This window comes from Bison bison, unplaced genomic scaffold (genome assembly GCF_000754665.1).
Source record: "Bison bison bison isolate TAMUID 2011002044 unplaced genomic scaffold, Bison_UMD1.0 scf7180017864239, whole genome shotgun sequence".
Taxonomy (NCBI): domain Eukaryota; kingdom Metazoa; phylum Chordata; class Mammalia; order Artiodactyla; family Bovidae; genus Bison; species Bison bison.
The window spans coordinates 4,880,234-4,903,179 of NW_011494811.1; the positions used below are offsets into that span (position 1 = coordinate 4,880,234).

The 22,946-nt window shown below is 34.9% G+C and overlaps 1 protein-coding gene across 2 annotated transcripts in view; it reads right to left on the bottom strand.

Moving 5' to 3' along the window:
• Positions 1-22,946, bottom strand: part of GPHN (gephyrin) — a 533,352-nt gene that overhangs the window by 388,240 nt on the left and 122,166 nt on the right. For both annotated transcript variants that reach the window (XM_010846738.1, XM_010846740.1), the window contains exon 2: positions 15,515-15,593. In XM_010846738.1, coding sequence (XP_010845040.1) covers positions 15,515-15,593 — 79 coding nt within the window. The remainder of the gene's footprint in view (positions 1-15,514; positions 15,594-22,946) is intronic.

Here is a 22,946-nt window from a genome sequence, read left to right on the forward strand (position 1 = left end):
GAATTTGGAATGAAGTAACAAAACATAACACCTGTATAATTACTCGAGCTAAAATAAACATTGCAAAACTTCCCATGGAAGATTATAGGAAATCCACTTAAAAAGTTAAACAAAGAAGATTACACTTTTAAATAAAATATTGGTGACAATATTAGAGATTGATATAGCTTTAAAAAATGCTAAAAGCATGTGGATATACATAAAATATTCTGATTCTGTCACTTTTTATTATGTTATGATAATCACAATAAATAAAATTTTGAACTGTCACATTAAAGTACATGACTCATTGTTATTTTTTAAAACGTGGTTTATTTCTGAAACTAATTTTTCAGTAGAATTAGTTTGTATGGATCCACCAATATAAAGTTCAAATTGTTGGCCAATAATTATTTCAAAACATATATTGCTTTGTTTTAATGTTTCTCATCTCTCTCAAACATGAGACTATTCAGTTCAGTTCAGTTGCTCAGGCGTGTCCGACTCCTTGCGACCCCATGAATCGCAGGACGCCAGGCCTCCCTGTCCAGCACCAACTCCCGGAGTTCACCCAAACTCATGTCCATCGAGTCGGTGATGCCATCCAGCCATCTCATCCTCTGTCGTCCCCTTCTCCTCCCGCCTTCAATCTTTCCCAGCATCAGGGTCTTTTCAAATGAGTCAGTTCTTTGCATCAGGGGGCCAAAGTATGGGAGTGTCAGGTTCAGCATCAGTCCTTTCAATGAATATTCAGGACTGATTTCCTTTAGGATGGAGGGATTGGATCTCCTGCAGTCCAAGGGACTCTCAAGAGTCTTCTCCAGCACCACAGTTCAAAAGCATCAATTCCTCGGTGCTCAGCTTTCTTCACAGTCCAACTCTCACATCCATACATGACCACTGGAAAAATCATAGCTTTGATAAAACAGACCTTTGTTGGCAAAGTAATGTCTCTGCTTTTGAATATGCTGTCTAGGTTGGTCATAGCTTTTCCTTCCAAGGATCAAGTGTCTCTTAATTTCATGGCTGCAATCACCATCTGCAGTGATTTTGGAGCCCAAGAAAATAGTTTCTCACTGTTTCCTTGTTTCTCCATCTATTTGCCATGAAGTGATGGGAACAGATGCCATGATCTTAGTTTTCTGAATGTTGAGTTTTAAGCCAACTTTTTCACTCTCCTCTTTCACTTTCATCAAGAGGCTCTTTAGTTCTTCACTTTCTGCCATAAGGGTGGTGTCATCTGCATATCTGAGATTATTGATATTTCTCCCAGCAATCTTGATTCCAGCTTGTGCTTCATCCAGCCCAGCGTTTCGCATGATGTAGTCTGCATATAAGTTAAAGAAGCAGGGTGACAATATACAGCCTTAATGTACTCCTTTCCTGATTTGGAACCAGTCCGATGTTCCATGTCCACTTCTAACTGTTGCTTCTTGACCTGCATAATGATATCTCAGGAGGCAGGTAAGGTGGTCTGGTATTGCCATCTCTTGAATAATTTCCCACGGTTTATTGTGATCCAAACAGTCAAAGGTTTTGGCATAGTCAATAAAGTTTTTTTCTGGAACTCTCTTGCTTTTTTGATGATACAATGGATGTTGACAATTTGATCTCTAATTCCTCTGCCTTTTCTAAATCCAGTTTGAACATCTGGAAGTACATGGCTCATGTACTATTGAAACCTGGCTTGGAGAATTATGAGCATTACTTTGCTAGCGTGTGAGATGAGTGCAATTGTGTGGTAGTTTGAACGTTCTTGGCATTGCCTTTCTTTGGAACTGGAATGAAAACTGACCTTTTCCGGTCTTGTGGCCACTGTTGAGTTTTCCAAGTTTGCTGGCATATTGAGTGCACCCCTTTCACAGCATCATCTTCCAGGATTTGAAATAGCTCAACTGGAATTCCACCAACTCCACTAGCTTTGTCCATAGTGATGTTTCCTAAGGCCCACTTGACTTCACTTTCCAGGATGTCTGGCTCTAGGTGAGTGATCATACCACTGTATCTGAGTCATGAAGATCTTTTTTGTATAGTTCTTCTGTGTATTCTTGCCACCTTTTCTTAGTATCTTCTTCTTCTGTTAGGTCCATACCATTTCTGTCCTTTATTGTGCCCATCTTTGCTTGATGCTATCCCAAGATTCCCTTGGTATCTCTAATTTTCTTGAAGAGATCTCTGGTCTTTCCCTTTCTATTGTTTTTCTCTATTTCTTTGCACTGATTACTGAGGAAGGCTTTCTTATCTCTCCTTGCTATTCTCTGGAACTCGCATTCAGATGGGTATATCTTTCCTTTTCTCCTTTGCCTTTTGCTTCTCTTCTTTTCTAAGCTATTTGTAAGGCCTCCTCAGACAACCATTTTGCCTTTTTGCATTTCTTTTTCCTGGGGGCAGGTCTTGATCACTGCCTTCTGTACAATATCACAAACCTCCGTCCATAGTTCTTCAGGGACTCTATCAGATCTACGCATTAATATACAATATTTGTCTTTCTCTCTCTGACTTACTTCACTCTATACAATAGGCTCCAGGTTCATCCACCTCATCAAGATTGACCCAAATGCATTATTTTTTATAGTTGAGTAATGTTCCACTGTATATATATACCACAATTTCTGTATCCATTCATCTGTTGATAGACATGTAAATTGCTTCCATGTCCTTGCTATTGTAAAAAGTGCTGAGACAAACATATTATGGTTTGCTCAGGGTATCTGCCCAGTAGTGAGATTGTTGGGTCAAATGGTAGTTTTATTCCTAGTTTTTTAAGGAATCTCCATACTGTTCTCCATAGTGCCTGTATCAATTTACATTACTGCCAACAGTGCAAGAGGGTTCCCTTTTCCCATATCCTCTCCAGCATTTATTATTTGTAGATTTTTTAATGATAGCTATTCTGACCAGTGATACCTCATTGTAGTTTTGACTTGCATTTCTCTAATAATTAGTAATGTTGAGCATCTTTTCAACTCTTTGTTGGTCATCTGTATGTCTTCTTCAGAGAAATGTCTGTTTAGGTCTTCCACTCATTTTTTGATTCTGTTGTTTGGTTTTTTGGTATTGAGCTACATGAGCTGCCTGTATATTTTAGAGATTAATCCTTTGTCAGTTGTTTTGTTTGCAATTAATTTCTCCCATTCTAAGGGTTGTCTTTTAAGCTTATTTATTGCTTCCTTTGCTGTACAAAGGCTTTTAAGTTTAATTAAGCCCCATTTGTTTACTTTTGTTTTTATTTCCATTACTCTAGGAGGTGGGTCAAAGAGGATCTTGCTGCAAAATATGTCAGAGTGTACTGCCTATGTTTTCCTCTAAGAGTGTTACAGTTTCTGTCCTTACATTTAAATCCCTTGCATTTCTATTCACTATTCCTTGCATTCCTATTCAATAACAGTGAAAAATCAGGAAGAGAAGTGAAGGAAACAATCCCATTCACCACTGCAACAAAAAGAATAAAACACCTATGGATAAACCTACTTAAAGAGACAAATGACTTCTGTGCTCAAAACTATAAGACACTGACGAAAGAAATTAAAGAGGACACAAACAGATGGAAAGCTATACCATGTTTTTGTATTGGAAGAATCAATATTGTGAAAATGACTATACTACACAAAGCAATCTACAGATTCAATGAGATCCCTATCAAACTACCAATGATATTTTTCATAGAACTAGAAAAATTTTTTCACAATTTGTATGAAAACACAAAGGACCCCAACTAGCCAAAGCAATCTTGAAAAAGAAGAATGGAGCTGGAGGAATCAACTTTCTTGACTTCAGACTATACTACAAAACTATAGTCATCAAAACAGTATGGTATTGGCACTAAAACAGTAATATAGACCAACAAAAAAAGACAAAAGCCCAGAGATAAACCCATGCACCTATGGGCGCCTTATCTTTGACAAAGGAGGCAAGAATATAAAATAGAGAAAAGACAGCCTCTTCAATAAGAGATGCTGAGAAAACCAGAAGCTACATGTGAAAGAATGAAAGAAGAATATTTTCTAACACCATAAACAAGAACAACTTACTTTTAAAATTATTGTCTTTTAAATAAACAATTTAAAAGTTAGACTGAATTACTCAAAATATTTTTTTTCCTCTACAACATTATGCTATCAGAGTTGTCTTCAAAGTGAACTTCAGAAAATAGGTTCAATTTTGAAAACGATTTCAGGGATCTTCCTCAATTTCATCAAGAATGGAAGCCTTTCTTGGCTGTATCTTTTCAGTATTCTGAAGAGCAAGTACCTTATAAATCAAAACCATGGGGATTAGCAAGGTCATCATATCCTTTTGCTCATGAAGTTAGGTTTCTCGTTATCTAATACATACTTAGAAAGATACTGAAGCTGAAGAAGGAACCAATATTGGTCAAAGTTTAAACATAGCTATTAATAGGTCACCAGAAAATAAGCTTTCATACTGAACACCAAAAAAGGGCTGACTGTTGATATCAGAACTGCCTGAAAAATGGGAGGAAAGTAGGTTTTGCCAATGTGTATTCACTGCACATTCAGTCTGTTACTCTTTTACTCTTTCTATCATCCATTCTTCAGCTTAGTCACTAAATCACACATTCATTTATCTATTTAAGAAATATATCTGGCTGGGTCTACTATGGTAGGTGGCAGCAATTAAACATGAACAGACTCTGGCCTTAAGAAAGTTATAATCTATTCTGAAATACACAGTACATACACAGACAATGATAATATAGTACAAAAATCTATGAAGGAGTTTAGGCAACATATAGGAAGAGCACATGGGAGGAAAAAAATCCAAGTTCAATCAGCTCAATTAGCCTTCCCACCTAAATAGATTACCCTAAATTTAAAATTTAGGCTTCCTTCTAAATTTTCATTTAATTTTTCTCAGAGGGTTAAAGAAGACTAGGATAGTTATTTACCACAATGACCAGGGAGGACTAGAAAGGAGTAGCAAGGGCTGGTCTCCTTAAAACTGCTATCCAATAGTCTAGTATTAAGACATTTTCCCATGTGGATAGAGGTAATTTAATTCCCCATAATAACTCCCCATAATCTCTCAAAAAACAGTATTTTAAAAGCTTGAACTCATAAAACATCTAGAAACAAATAGGTCTCCCCTATCTCTTGTTATTTTCTTCCTAAATTGGGCTGAGTCACAAGCAAGCTTTTCTTAGGAAACTCATTAGGGAAGAATACTTATGCAGATTTCTGATTAGGAAGCTTCTTTACCTGCCGGTTTGTCTTCCCAACCCATAGGCAACAATCTTCCACTGAAAAACCCAGAGAGGAGTTCATATACAGGACTAAACTGTCATTATTTCATTAAGGCTTTTCCTTTGCAGGTGTTAAATCTCACTTTCAATCTCATGAGTCTTCACAGTCTCATATTTCAGATATCAACATAAACCAAACCGAAAAATTCTTTTCCTCCTCTTCCTAACAAACATTGAGAAAAAAATATATAAAAGCTCATGGTGAGAGAAGAATTAAATGATCAAAAATCAAATACCTACAGGCCATAGATTTTAAAATATTTTCAAACATTTTAATGTCGGTTCCTAGAAGACCAGTGCTAAGATGTTAGTCCATCATATTTTTAATAAACTTAGGAACACAAACTGAAGCCAAGTTCAGTGAAGCCATTATGCTGTAGATCTTAAACTTACAGAGAGCTGAATGGCAATAATATCTCAATAAAACTAGAGAAAAGATTTTTAAAAATGTGATAACAAAACCAAGAAAGTCAAAACTAAGGCTAGAAGTAGAAAGAATGCAATGCCTGGTTGTCAGGAAGCCCTATCTATGTAATTTTAGGACCTTAGATCAATTACAACTTAGTTGAGCTCTAGTTTTTACATCCCTAAATTGACAGAGCTAAACTAATTAAGTGTGACTGTCATATGAAAACAAAATTTCAAAAGTAGTGCAGGTAATAGATGCTAAGATGATTGAAGCTGTAGACGCAAACTAGCCAACAACGAGCAAAAATCAGGATATCCAGTCATAAAACATGAGGTTATGAACTCTGGCAACAACCTGAATTAGGTTTGTGCACCCTCACCAGTCAAGCCTCTAGATCAAAATGCAACCAGCTAACACATAAGACTCTTGGGAGATCCTGAGAAGAAAATCCAGTTAAACTGTACCAAAAATCCTGACTGATGCAAACTGTGAATAATAAATATGTGTTGTTTTAAAAAAAACTCTGTGGTAATTTGTTACACAGCAATATAAAGCTATTATAAGTAGACAATGTAATCATTTGGGTTTTTTTCACTTTGACCATCAGTGTCGCATGTATCATTGTGTTCTTGATAAATAAAATACATGGATATAAAAACACTGTTTTAATGACTAGTTTTAATCTCTTAGACTCTGATTCATCTTCAGCCAAACTGAGTTTCTAAAAAGCAAAGCATACCCTCGAATTTCTATTCATTCTCATAATCAGTCTCTCCTCTCTCTGTTATTCCTTCTCGCCTCCCTCACTCCCTTCCTCCTTTACTTCTTCTACTTCTCTTTTTTCTTAATAAAAGCTTCTTTTCAAGGATCATCTCTTTTTAAATCATCTCTGTCAGTGCTTTCGTTAAACTTTCATATGCCTCTATAATAATATTCCTCTATTAAGGTATCATAATGGAATGGGGAATGAGAATATTTGACTCTTTTTCCCTTCCTCATCCCCTTTTTTTCTTTCCCCTTTTTAATGGACAGCAATAGTTTCTCTTTTTAAGAAGGAAGCATGGAAAGACAGAAATAATGTCTGTTATTAATGTGCTGTTATTCCACCTGCTGTCTAATCAGCTGTAATTAAAGCAATAAATTCACCTGAGTCATTTCACATTTTTGTGTGTGTACTACATAAGCAGGCAATAATATTAAGAAGTAGGGAGCAACTAACATCAATTAATTGAACTAGGCAGTCCTTATTATTGGTATTACCGCCAATACCTATCTAATTGAGATGGTATGTGTCAGTTCAGTCACTCAGTCATGTCCGACTCTTTGCGACCCCATGGACTGCAGCACGCCAGGCTTCCCTGTCCAACACCAACTCCCAGAGCTTACTCAAACTCATGTCCATGGAGTCGGTGATACCATCCAACCATCTCATCCTCTGTCAGCCCCTTCTCTTTCCGCCTTCAATCTTTCTCAGTATCAAGGTCTTTTCCAACGAGTCAGTTCTTCACATCAGGTGGCCAAAGTATTGGAGTTTTAGCTTCAACATCAGTCCTCCAGTGAATATTCAGGACTGATTTCCTTTAGGATTGACTGACTGGATCTCCTTGCTGTCCAAGGGACTCTCAAGTATCTTCTCCAACACCACAGTTCAAAAGCATCAATTCTTCAGCACTCAGCTTTATAGTCCAACTCTCACATCCATACATGACTACTGGAGGAACCATAGCTTTGACTAGACGGACCTTTGTTGACAAAGTGATGTCTCTGCTTTTTAATATGTTGTCTAGGTTGGTCACAGCTTTTCTTCCAAGGAGCAAGCATCTTTTAATTTCATGGCAGTCATCATCTGAAGTGATTCTGGAGCCCAAAATATAAAGTCTGTCTCTGTTTCCATTGTTTCCCCAACTATTTGCCATGAAGTAATGGGACCAGATGCCAAGATCTTAGTTTTCTGAATGCTGAGTTTTAAGCCATCTTTTTCACTCTCCTCTTTCACTTTCATCAAGAGGTTCTTTAGTTATTCACTTTCTGCCATAATGGTGGTGTCATCTGTGTATCTGAGGTTATTGATATTCCTCCCGGCGATCTTGATTCCAGCTTGTGCTTCATCCAGCCCAGCATTTCTCACGATGTACTCTGCATATAAGTTAAATAAGCAGGGTGACAATATACAGCCTTCACGTATTCCTTTCCCAATTTGGAAACAGTCTTTTGTTCCATGTCTAGTTCTAACTGTTGCTTCTTGACCTGCATACAGATTTCTCAGGAGGCAGGGAGCAACTAAAGTCAATTAATTAAACTAGGCAGTCCTTATTATAGCTATTACTGCCAATACCTATCTAATTGAGATGGTATGTGTAGGCAAGCAAACTGTTCTATTTTAAAATAATAATTCTTGATGATGTATAAATTTGTCCTTAAATTAACAGCTGAGAATCAATACAGTAGTCATCTCTTAGTTTGATCACTCTTTTTCTGGGACTATCTTCTCTCTCACAGAGGACCCCACCATTCTGACCATAGGTATCTATCCATGACAGGTCAATCAAAATAGTCTACCTCTCTGCTGCTGCTAAGTCGCATCAGTCATGTCTGACTCTGTGACCCCACAGACAGCAGCCCACCAGGCTTCTCTGTCCCTGGGATTCTCCAGGCAAGAATACTGGAGTGGCTTGCCATTTCCTTCTCCAATGAATGCATGCATACATGCTAAGTCAATTCAGTCGTGTCCAACTCTGTGTGACCCCACAGACGGCAGCCCACCAGGCTCCCCTGTCCCTGGGATTCTCCAGGCAAGAATACTGGAGTGGGTTGCCATTTCCTTCTAGCCACAGTGCTTGGATGAGGTTTGGGCACATGACCAGATTAACAAAATCACAGAATTATTCCATGAAATTTTATGTTTTAGAGTGGAAATGAAGACAGACCATGGAGTTATAAGGATGGAATTAGAGTAAGTTAGCAACAATGTCATCAGTTTCATGGAGAAAGCCCGATTGCCATAAGTGAGACTAAAGTCAAGAAAAAACTCAAGAGAGTTGATGACAGAAGGTGAGAGAAACAAACCCAGTTGCAAAAATGCCCTAAATCTATTCACTGAGGTTCCCACTCTTGCCCTGGTTTCTGAAGCTCTTTCTTGATTCCATGAGAAATACTCTTTAATTACATATGCCAATATTGGAGAAGGAAATGGCAACCCACTCCAGTGTTCTTGCCTGGAGAATCCCAGGGACGGGGGAGCCTGGTGAGCTGCCGTCTATGGGGTCGCACAGAGTCGGACACGACTGAAGCGACTTAGCAGTAGCAGCACATATGCCAATAAATCACAAACTAACTTTTTAAGCTAGTTGACTTACATGTATATACTTTGAAAATCAAAGAATCAAGTAATTAAACAATGTTATTTATTTCATTAAGAAATTCTAACACTGATAGGTCATCTATATGCCTCAAGCAGAAACATAGATATTATCCATCTTCGATCAGATGTTCCTTAATTTTAAGAACAATGTAAAATGAACATATACTAACGCTTTGATTAAAACAAATTCTTTAGAAATGAGCCCACAAAATCTGCCACATACATTCTTAGAAATGTATGGGATGATGGAAATGAGAGAAAGTCTTCTAAAAGTAGATAAAATCCAAAGTCTTTGCAGTTTTGACATAGAGTACATAATACCAAGCACCAGCCTAGATTAAGCTATATTGTCCAAAAATGCACTTTATAGTACAATAATCATATAATCCACAAGGAACCTGGTTAAAAAGGATAAAAACTTTCAATTAGATATATTATTATAGACAAGACAGCTTTGGTGTCTGTCAGATTTAGCAGAACTACTGGCAGCAGAGCAAAATGAATAATCAATAATGCTTAAAATGTTGTCATTGGAAAAATCATTCCTATATCAAAGGAAATTTATCTTCAGAAAAAAAGGATAGCAATATAAAAACTCTTCAGTTTTGATTAATAATTATTAAAGGTCTCCAAGATACTCTAAAATTGAAATTTAAAAAACAGGCCATAAAAAAAATTAACTAAAATCATCTACCTGTAGTACAAGAATGTACAGCTCAATGGAAAATAACCAGTTCAAAAACCACTGTTTACCCTCTGCTGACTGGCATTTTTAAGAAATTCAATTCACCATAGCAACCTGTCTTAACACCAGCAGATAAGTACAGGCTATATTTAGATATGATTGCTTTCCAGACGGCAATCCTGCCTTTCCTTCATATTTAATGTTATGATCCAAGGGACCAAAATATCATTCAATCAGAATGTAGTGTGAAGATAAGTATACTCAAGGGGATGAGGCTGTGTTTCAGAACTATGACGAGAACAGCTTCCAAAGGTGCTATGATTTCTAAAGAAGCATATATATGTAAATAAAATTTTTACATCTAAAAAATTTACAACTAGATACAATACTATTTTGCAGAATTTTATCTTTGTTCTTAAACATTAAATGCTGTCATCAAATGCTAATGATTTGTACTATCAAAATACATTTCGGCTAGAAGGGTTTTGTTATTATTTAATTAGTATGCGACACTTCCAATTTGGAAACTTCTAATTAAACAAGAAAAAAAATTTTACGCAAAAGCAATCCTTTACAGATTATGTATAACAAGAGCAGTAGTAATACAAGACAAGTAATACAATATACTACATGAAAGATTAATTGAGGAAAATGCTATTGTTACAAAATTACCCTGGATGTATTTGTACTTTATAATCTTTGTAATGACAGTGAAAAGAATTTCTATTTCACTAATAAGCAACACAGTTTACTTCACAAGGTACCAAGTATCATAATAATCATAGTAATAATCATAGAGAGTGCCTTTTATTTTTCTTTACCCTCTAGATTATCTGCATCAAAATTATTTAAAGACAAAAGAAGTGAAGTTCAATTAAAAATACTAAGAACATCTCTCTCACACCCATTAAGGCGGCTATTATGTTAAAAAATGAAAAAAAAAAAAAACCCAGAAAATTATGTACTGATGAGGAATTGGAGAAACTGGAATACATATGCACTCCTGGAGGGAATATAAGTTGTTGCAGTCACTACAGAAAACACTATAGCAGTTCTTCAAAACCCTAAAAACAGAATTACTGTATAATGTAGCAATTCCACTTCTGGGTATATATACAAAAGAATTGAAATCAGTGGCTCAAGGAGGTATTTGCATACTCATGTTCAGAGCAGCATTATTCACAACAGTTAACAGGAAGAAGCAACTCAGTGCCCCTCAATGTATGAATAAGTAAACAAACTGTGTTTTATATATATATATATATATATATATATATATATACACACATATATATACACACACACACACACACACATAATGGTATATTATTCAACCTTAAAAAAGAAAGAGATTCTGACACATGATAGAACTCACTTGAGACAACTGTGCTAACTAAAAGACAAAAGTCACAAAAAGACAAATATTGTATGATGCCACTTATAAGAGTCCTACAGTATTCCAAAACCATTGAAACAAAAAGAACTGTGGTTGCCAGAGGCTGGGGAGAGAGGAAAATAGGGAGTTAATGTTTTATGAGTTTTTGTTACAGTTCTCCAAGATGAAAAACTCTAGGAGAGCTTGCAACGGTGTGTATATCCTTAACATGACTGAACTGTACACTTAAAATTGGTTAAGACAGTAAATTTCATGTGATGTTTATTTTACAATTAAAAAAAATACCAAGAATATTGACAAGAAGTATTCCTCATCCATGATACAATTTATCCAGAATTTATAATTAAGATCTCTCCTATTTCACTGAATCATCCTTTCTTAAAAATCACAAGAGTCTGTAAACTCAGGAAAATCTTTTCAAAATCTTGACATCACTGGAACAACTGAAAACATATTCTGAGCAACAGAAAGAAAAATAACAAAGACTGGCATAATTGTCATGTTTTGCAAAATTCTTCCCCTATTTGCTCTATGAAAAAAAATACTAATATCCTACATTATGAATTATATTTCTAATATTCGGAGATGGCCAGTTCTTTTATGAATTAAACAGTTCTTCCTCTAACTGATTTACATATCACATATATACAACGGATGTAAATTTTTAAGAGTTTTTGCAAATTAAACAAGATATATCCATCTATAACCAACTACACACACACACAATTAGCATCAACACAATGAATAGTAAAATTAAGTGTTCAATTTCTATTGGTCTTTTTCATTTTTATATTTCCTCTCTTGATTATTAAACAGCTTTTAATAATTTCTATAAAATGAATCTGAGTTCAAATAATTATCTCTGCTAAATGGTTTATAAGTAAGCAAAAACAACTTTAAAGCATAAATATGGTAGTATGTTTTATCTTTCATCTTCACCAAACAATGGAAACTTGAAAGCATTTTTGAGAATTTTAACTATTGAGAACACAACTGATATAACTTAAAAGTGTGTTATATAAAGTATCTCTTTTCCATATAGTAGTCAGCTCTCCTGCATAGATAACAAGAAAAAGTATAAATGAATTTGTATGATTTAAATAGCATATAACCCTCCACTTAAAGAGAATAAAAATTAATTGTATCATGCTAAGAATAATTCCTTTTATGTATGAAAATTATATATCATATTAGATATGTTTCTAATGTGGTGATATGTGTGGGTATGCTAAGTTGCTTTGGTCATGTCCAACTCTTTGTGATCTTACGGACTGTAGCCGAGATATCTTTCTAATAGGGTGATGACATCAAGCTAAATTTGACATTTTTCAGTGTGCCATTGAAGACCACAACTAAAACAAGAAGTCTTATAAAACAATTCTAACTGACAAACTATGCATACAACAGAAGAAATCATTCTTAAAATATTTAAAATCATAAATAGAAGATATATTAAAACAGTTAATTATTTCAAAATTTAATATGCATATAAATTAATAATTCAAATAAACATTTTTGCACATTATTAGCAAAAAAGTGAAAGGTTCTTCTACTTGGTCTTATATGTAACACCTACAGGACTACACTAGAAACAAATATTCTTAGAGTAACTTCCCAAAAAAGAGAGCTTCTCAGGTATTCCCACCATCACAATCTTGCTACAAGTCAGACTCTGCTCTCAATTACAACAGATAAAAAGTTAGTAGCAAAACCAGAAAGTCTTGCTTAAGGATTCACAACTTTCTCAATTTTTTTCCTCCTCCCATACCATCCCTCCTTCATCATGTTCACACAATATAGCTCACTCAGTTCACTCAAGCCCAATAATTACTTTTACTACAATGATTTTACAGATATTTTATACCTGTTCACTTATCTGATTAAAACACTCTACAATACCACTCTGAGTGTCACATTGACCAAAGTAGCCTGGGATCTCCTCGATCTACTTTTTCCTTCTTTCTAACAGCATTAGTGACTGAAGTACAGTTTTCTTCACACATCAACTCCTTTCTTCATCAGGCGCTCAAGTAGGTGAAGCATAATACAAATCTGACAGGCATATTTACATACGGAGCATTCATTTAATATACATACCTTATTTTATTAGTATTTTTTATTTAGAACATGTATTGAAATAACATACAATTTTAGCAACGCTTACACTTGTCAGGAAAGAAAGTGAAGTCTCTCAGTAGTGTCCGACTCTTTGCAACCCCATGGACTGTAGCCTAGCAGAATACTCATTAAATGCCAGTGATTTTTTGAGAAAGTTCTTTCAGAAAAGTTATTTTTCACATATTTCCTACTTAATGTTACAACCAAAGCAATTCACATAGAACCATATAGTAGTGCACACAAATTAATGAACAAAGTAATTAATGAACAAAGTAATGAATTATGTCAAGAGTTTGGGAGTCTAGGCCGGGGGGAAAAAAAGGTAGTTGGCTTAAAAAAAATCCTTACCCAAGAGATATAAAATATTGCTACAGAATAGTAACTCAGAATAAAATATTTCCCATTATAACAACCCCCAAAATAATTATTTTTCCACACCAGGCATTACTTTCCCTAAAGAATTTTACCAAGAAATCTATTTCTAAAAAATGAATCAGTCACTAATAGTACATTTTGACAATTCTTACTAAGAAAAAAGTTCTTCCCCAACCCAAGTGTTAAGGGCAAAGACAAATTCTTGCTCACTGAATTCTTATATTCAACACTAATGCCAAGAGACTAATGCCAACTTAAGGTAATGATGTTAAGCTAAGATATCTGACTACTTTAAAACATAGGCTCAGAATTATTTTGTCCACTCAATGTAATAGTGATCTGAGATAAATTTCTCTTAGAATACTAAGATTAAAATCATATTTTAGTGATAGATTACCTGATGAATACTATTCTACATTCTAGGAAGAAGTACCAAGGTATTTCAAAATACTATAACTCATTACTATAATCCATTATTTAAATGTAATTCTCCACAGCTTTGATATCATTGAAATCCATATAAGCACATTTTTCCCACAAAGACTGCATTAAAAAGATCTATAATTCCAATGCACCAAAAATATACCTTATAAATAATACAATAATGGAATAATTTATTTTATTCATTCAAGTGGATGAAATCTTTCAGTGATATTATAAAGTTTCTTTCCATATACTCATGAACATGTTATTCAATATTCATTCACTAGGAATATTTATATCCACATAGAATAATTCTATTCTTCATTAAATACTTATAGAATTGAAAGGACAACTTGTCAGTCTTCATTTCAATAAAAACCATGTAGAAAGAGTACTGACAATTCTTTTAAATGAAGAAAAGAGAACGTTTTAAAAAGAAAAAAATTTAGAAAGTTGGGATTGAAAACTCATTTCTGAACTCATTATAACAATGAGTTCATTATAATAACTTCAATATTCAATCATTTTCACCATTCTGTCTAGTAACTACATTTTTTAAAATGACTTGGACCATCATTAAGAAATCAATAACCTTCAGGTTCAACACACTCTTGTATTTTATTCCTCACATTTTAAATGAATTACTAGTAAAACTTGTATGAATATAGATTACACATAATGTGGAAGACCAATTTTTTGTTGTAATATATTTTACTGAATGCATTAAATATCATTAAGGAAAGCATCTGCCAGCACTTGATTTTCTTTCCCTGCTGCCTACGGCTTAACTAGTATTGATTATTTTTTTTATTAAAAGATGATCTTACTGGAAGGATATGTTCCTACAAAAGATAGCATGCATGTATGATTTGGAGTTTAATATGTAAGTGCAAAAAAGTTGATTCATGAAATAGAAACAGAAAGTGATATTATACTCTGATATGAAATATGTGCTGATAAAGAAAGGAACTGACTTATGATTAAGAACATTAAAAACTGAAACCTACTGAACTCCTCAAAAATCTTGTGCTACATACAACTTTCAAATTTAAAACATCAGAAATATATTCAATATACTCAAGTATATTATTATAAATATTTTACATTTTAAATTATACTTACAAATTATTATTGCAAGTTATTAAAAAATGTTTAAAACTAACGTAAACAAATTCAATCTTGCCTCCCAAGCAACTAAACTACTAATCATCTGCCTAGTATCTACTGCCACATTGGTAAGATATCATCAAACATTAGTAGATACTCTTTGAAAGTCAATCATTACTCTCATTATCTCTTCTTCTAAAATCTCTTCTATTTCTACACAGAAAGCGTTCCATAACTTCACTTCTGTTGAAACTGTTCTATGTGCTTCATTACATGTAACATAAATTTTTAGAAAAGAAGAAATTACTCAACCTGAAATTAGTGCTGAGTTACAACTCTTCTGAGAAAAGTCACACCAAGTTTTAATTTATACTTAAGACTGAAAACCAAATACTCACAAAGAAGGATCTTGTACGAGATCTTTGAGATTTATCCCACTGCGATCTTCTGCAAGATTTCTGAAGCAACTATCACTCACTAAACAGGAAAAGGAGAAAGGAAAATTAATTTTTGTTTCCATTTCAGTTAATTTACTACTATCCAAAAGGAATTTTGAAATTAAAATTGGTTATCAGGATAGGTCTTTTCTTTTCTAAACATCAAGAATGATTAATTTGGGGGCCTGGTAGATTAAGTAGCAAATATTAATATTCAATAAAAAAGCCAATAATCTAAGCACACAGACTTTATATAAATACAATATATAAAAGAGTGAATATATAGTTCTAAATTTTATTCTTACTTTTACAAAATTAATTACCAGTCTAGTAGCAAGTCACTGCTTTCACAACAACTAGAGAAAAAAAATGATAAACTATGCCCCAACAGCATATTTTTAAAGGGAATAGATAGATATATTCCTAAGTATTTAATTCTTTCCGTTGCAATGGTGAATGGAATTGTTTCCTTAATTTCTCTTTCTGTTTTCTCATTATTAGTGTATAGGAATGCAAGGGATTTCTGTGTGTTGATTTTATATCCTGCAACTTTACTATAGTCATTGATTAGTTCTAGTAATTTTCTGGTGGAGTCTTTAGGGTTTTCTATGTAGAGGATCATGTCATCTGCAAATAGTGAGAGTTTTACTTCTTCTTTTCCAATTTGGATTCCTTTTATTTCTTTTTCTGCTCTGATTGCTGTGGCCAAAACTTCCAAAACTATGTTGAATAGTAATGGTGAAACTGGGCACCCTTGTCTTGTTCCTGACTTTAGAGGAAATGCTTTCAATTTTTCACCATTGAGGATAATGTTTGCTGTGGGTTTGTCATATATAGCTTTTATTATGTTGAGGTATGTTCCTTCTATTCCTGCTTTCTGGAGAGTTTTTATCATAAATGGGTGCTGAATTTTGTCAAAGGCTTTCTCTGCATCTATTGAGATAATCATATTACACACTGAGGAAACCAGAAGGGAAAGAGACACGTGTACCCCAATGTTCATCGCAGCACTGTTTATAAGAGCCAGGACATGGAAGCAACCTAGATGTCCATCAGCAGATGAATGGATAAGAAAGCTGTGGTACATATACACAATGGAGTATTACTCAGCCATTAAAAAGAATACATTTGAATCAGTTCTAATGAGGTGGATGAAACTGGAGCCTATTATACAGAGTGAAGTAAGCCAGAAAGAAAAACACCAATACAGTATACTAACGCATATATATGGAATTTAGAAAGATGATAACAATAACCCTGTGTATGAGACAGCAAAAGAGACACTAATGTATGGAACAGTCTTATGGACTCTGTGGGAGAGGGAGAGGGTGGGAAGATTTGGGAGAATGGCATTGAAACATGTAAAATATCATGTATGAAACGAGATGCCAGTCCAGGTTCAATGCACGATACTGGATGTTTGGGGCTAGTGCACTGGGACGACCCAGAGGGATGGTATGGGGAGGGAAGAGGGTTCAGGATGGGGAGCACATGTATACCTGTGATGGATTCATTTGATATTTGGCAAAACTAATACAATTATGTAAAGTTTAAAAATAAAATAAAATAAAAAAAAATAAAGGGAACAGAGAACTTTGGATTAAAAAAAAAAAAAAAAGGTAAACTAGGAGAAAAGTGAAATCTGTTTCTGGGTAAGCTGAGCCCCCTGATTGTTTCATTTCTGAAAGGATTTGCCATTTAAACATAAGAATTAGAGAGAGGGACACTACTAAGAAAAAGAGAAACGAGTATAGTTTTTGATAGCTCATGGGAATCCCATGGGACCCACAAAACACGTGAAAATTTTCTTCTGGGAGTTTTGCTGAGGGCCAGAATGAGAAGGCAATGGCACCCCACTCCAATACTCTTGCCTGGAAAATCCCATGGATGGAGGAGCCTGGTAGGCTACAGTCCGTGGGGTCACTAAGAGTTGGACACGACTGAGTGACTTCACTTTCACTTTTCACTTTCATGCATTGGAGAAGGAAATTGCAACCCGCTCCAGTGTTCTTGCCTGGAGAATCCCAGGGACAGGGGAGCCTGGTGGGCTGCCGTCTCTGGGGTGGCACAGAGTCCGACACGACTGAAGCGACTTAGCAGCAGCAGGATTGCATAAGAGGATTTGGGGAAAGGAGAAGAGAACAGGATATAGGGCAAACAATGTTCTCTGTAGTACTGTGGTGGTTAAAGTTAACGTCACTCTGCAACAAACTGTGCCTACCATGCCCAGTGTACAATTCCCAGTGTACAATTTCTATCGATCTCCCCTCAATATATTTGCTATCAATCAAAAGCATCCCACCTTGAGAGGGAAGATGAGCAAAAGGGTGAAGAACCACATGGCAGAGTAAAATCTCCAACAATCTCACAGCACATTAGTACAAAGCCACAGCAGAGAGAAATGACTGCAACACAATATGTCTGGCCCTTAAGACATTTAAAACCAGAGGCAGACTGAATATATCTAAAGCTGTCACTCAAACCACCCAGTTCAACTTGTGGTTGACTTGAGATGGTTTAACACTTAATCATTTCTTTCTAATATAACATTGACAGAAAGTAATATTTACATCAATTTCTATGATCATATAATAAACAGTATTTGATACAAAATACTGTAAAGAGCACAATATGTGACCAATAGCCAGTTTAAAAAATAATGTACATGTTAACCCACAGATGATACAGAATTCGAAGACAAGGACTTGAAGAAAAATCTAAAGAAAACCATAAGTTGAAAAAATAGAAAAACAGTCACAGTAGATGAAAATAAGAACATTTCAACAGAGAAAATTAAATCTACGCAAAAGAATCTAACAGTAATTTTAGAACGGAGAAATACACTATCTGAAATTAAATCTGTGGCTGGATTTTATAGCCAACTCAACACAGCAAAACACAGGATTAGTGAACTTGAAGAGATCAGCAGAAAACATCCAAACTGAAGCAAAAAGAAAAAAAAATAAAACAAACATGAGACATGCTGGAATCAACAGCCAATGAGACTATAGCTGAAAAGAGAAGAATGAGGAAGATGCAATATTTTCAGAAAAAACAGTTAAGAATATTCCAAAACTGATATAAATACATTACTCAATGACCCAGCAAATATAGCCAAGGCTGTACTGGAAAATGTGAAGGAAAATCACACTTAGCAGTCAAACTGCTGAAAATCAAAGATAACAACAAAATCTTAAAAACAGCAGGACACATCACCTTCTAAGGAAAAACAATAAAACTTACAGCTGAGTATCAAACATAAACTATAGAACAGAGAAGACAATAGAACAATATAGTTAAAATGCTGGGGGAAAAATCTAGAATGTGAGTCTACACCTTGATTAAACATACATCCTAAAATTAAAGAGGAACTAAAACTCTACTCATATTTTAGGATAAACATTAAGTGAATGTTTCCTATATTATGCTAAATATGTTATATATATGTTAAATGTTACATATATAACATATGCTAACATATGTTAGCATAAATATTAAGCAACTATTTCCTATTTTAATTTAACAGTTTCATTATGTATCTCAACCAATTCAAATCTTCTTAAGGAGCAAGAAGAATATAACACTTGCCTTGCTCCTTTCAAAGATCCATTACCTATTATTTTACTTGGATTTTATATTCCCTTTTCTTACAGCTCAAAGTTATAAGATCTCTAAATCTAAATCTGCCTCTGATGCAAATGATAAATGCATAAAATGATGCATTTAAAGGATGGATCTGAAGTTGAAATCAAGTTTGTATTCTTTTTATTAAATGCAAAAAGATAATCCTCACCTTTTTTTCACAATGAGATAAGTAATTTTTATCAATATATAATTTTCTTTCCATATTTGTCAGACACTTTTGTTGATTTGAGACAAATTCTGTTTTTCTTAATTTTAACACAAATACTCATTATTACATTATTTCCTAATTAGAGCCAAGTGGAAAAAAATAAAATGCTGCCACATGATAAGAAAAGTTGGTTTCCAGTTGAGCTGAACTTGAAGCAATAATATATTTTATCAAAACATTTGTTCTCATAAAGTTCTTGCCCAATTTGGAAAATATGAGAGCTTAGTTACAAACTTCAAGAACCTGAAAGTTTTGAAGACTTAATTAAAATAGAATAAACCTTCGCTCCTACAAAGGCTTGCTAGATAGCTATTGAAAAGAGTTTTGCTAAAGGAGGTAAATATTTTCTAAAGTTCATATCACATCCAAATTTTAAATTAAAAACAGAATAAAGAATCTAAATATCAATACTTTATCAACAAATATTCTGAACCTTTACCCGCCTAATATATGTATTAAGTTTAAGATATATTTCAACAGTGCAACAAATTTTGGTTCTGAATTATAAATAAGAACATGGTACACTTTCAGAAACTAGTGAATGTGCTTCTTTCATAAATACATTATACGCAAATCAATCAGTTTGGTCATCACATTTTTCTGTTGCTTTTTGCCCCAGTATATGCCAACCAAAAAAATTATGCTTTTTGTACCAATGACTAATAAACACCACAAAATTAAGAGCTGGGTCTTGGGAACACACATATTTTTCAAGAAAATGTCACTTTCTATAATCACAGTGTGAAAGTTTGGTGGGAAAATGTCAGTATGTTGTAATTTAAAATATGTCAAGAAATATGAACACTTAATTTATTTTATTTTGAAAATATATCATATAGTTTAATTAATAACTGATAAGAAAAATTAACTCCATAATTCTTGGTTTCATTTTAAAATAAATCTCTAATGTACATTTTTTGTTATTTAGATGAAAGTCATAGAACATAAAAACAATTTTGAAGTGCACAATTCTGGGACATTTATTTATGTACAATGTTGTGCATCTCCACCTCTATTTCCAAAACATTTTCATTATCTCAAGAGAAAACCTATTACACATTAAACAGCAAGTTCCCATTCTTCTTTCCCTTTCCCCAACCCCTGACAACCACCAATCCGTTTTTTGGTCCCTATGGATTTAATTATCCTACATATTTCATACAAATGGAAGCACAAAATACATGCCTTTTTGTGTCTGGATTCATTCACTAAGCGTAATGTTTTCAAAGTTCATCCATGTACAGAGAAAAATCATCCTTCTTTACATTTAATAATACTCCATTGTATGTATGTACCACTTTTGTTTATCCATTAATCCTTTGTTGGCCATTTGAGCTGCTTCTACCTTTTGGTTATTGTGAATAGGCTAAATGAGCATGCATGTTCAAATATTTCTTTGAATGCCTGTTTTCAATTCTTTACAGTATATCCCCAAAAATGGAATTGTGGGATTATATGGACATTTCATATTTAATTTTTTGCAAAATTGTTTTCCATAGCAGTTGCACTATTTTACATTCCACCAACAAGGTACAAGGATTCTTTTCGCCCACAATCACGGACATTATTGTCTGACTTTTTAAATTAGTGGGTTCAGTTCAGTTCAGTCACTCAGTCGTGTCTGACTCTTTGCAACTCCATGAATCACAGCATGCCAGGCCTCCCTGTCCATCACTAAATCCCGGAGTTCACTCAAACTCATGTCCATTGAGTCAGTGATGTTATCCAGCCATCTCATCCTCTCTCGTCCCCTTCTCCTCCTGCCCCCAATCCCTCCCAGCATCAGAGTCTTTTCCAATGAGTCAACTCTTCGCATGAGGTGGCCAAAGTACTGGAGTTTCAGCTTTAGCATCAGTCCTTCCAAAGAAATCCCAGGACTGGTCTCCTTTAGAATGGACTGGCTAGATCTCCTTGCAGTCCATGGGACTCTCAAGAGTCTTCTCCAATACCACAGTTCAAAAGCATCAATTCTTCGGCGCTCAGCTTTCTTCACAGTCCAACTCTCACATCCATACATGACTACTGGAAAAACCATAGCCTTGACTAGATGGACCTTTGTCGGCAAAGTAATGTCTCTGCTTTTGAATATGCTATCTAGGTTGGTCATAACTTTCCTTCCAAGGAAATTCAAATTCTGAGGAAAACTTCCAAATATCTTCATTCATCCTCATAGATGTTCACCTACCAATCCCTGGCAATGAGAGATCACTGAGGACTCAGTGGGGGGCCAGAAATACCATGCTCACCCAGCAGTGCCTTGGAGGCCCTATCTATAGAGTATCAAAGGAGGTAAAACGGAGAACCTGACTTCTACCCCTGCACTTTGCTCAGTCGCTTCAGTCATGTCCAACTTCTACCGCAGTCTGACATAAAGAAGAAATGTTTATCTCCCTTTACCTGCCTGGGTAGTATCTGAATAAGCCAGCTAAAACAGAAGATTTAAATAAAACCCCAGTTCACAGTGTAATACCCTAAAAGTCCAGGTTTCAACAACAAGTTAGCTGTCACTATGGATCAATGAAATAGAATAGAGCCTAGAAATAAACCCTCACACCTATTGTCAATTAATCCCTGACAAAGGAGGCAAGAATATACAATGGAGAAAAGACAATCTCTACCACAGTTGATGTTAGAAAAGCTGAACAGCCTCATGTAAATCAATAAGGTTGCAATATTCCCTCACACTGTACACAACAATAAAGTCAAAATAGCTTAAAGACTTAAATATAAAATATGACACCATAAAACTCCTAAAAGAGAACATAGGCAAAACATTCTTATACATAAATCATACCAATGTTTTCTAGGTCAGTTTCCCAAGGAAACAGAAATAAAAGCAAAAATAAACAAATGGGACCTAATCAAACTTATATCCTTTTACACAGCAAAGGAAAGCATAAACAAAATGAAAAGACAACCTATGAAATATTTAAAAACAATGTGGCCACAAGGGCTTAATTACCAAAATATACAATACAAACAGCTCATGTAGTTCAGTTCAGTTGCTCAGTCCTGTCCAACTCTGTGCGATCCCATAAACCACAGCACGCCAGGCCTCGCTGTCCATCACCAACTACCGGAGTTCACCCAAACCTATGTCCATCGAGTTGGTGACACCATCCAACCATCTCATCCTCTGTCGTTCCCTTCTCTTCCTGTCCTCAATCTTTCCCAGCATCAGGGTCTTTTCAAATGAGTCAGTTCTTCGCATCAGGTGGCCAAAGTATTAGAGTTTCAGCTTCAGCATCAGTCCTTCCAATGAACACCCAGGACTGATCTCCTTTAGGATGGACTGGTTGGATCTCCTGGCAGTCCAAGGCAATCTCAAGAGTCTTCTCCAACACCACAGCTCAAAAGCATCAATTCTTCAGCGCTCAGCTTTCTTTATAGTCCAACTCTCACATCCATACATGACCACTGGAAAAACCATAGCCTTGACTAGATGGACCTTTGATGGCAAAGTAATGTCTCTGCTTTTTAATATGCTGTCTAGGTTGGTCATACCTTTCCTTCCAAGGAGTAAGTGTCTTTTAATTGCAT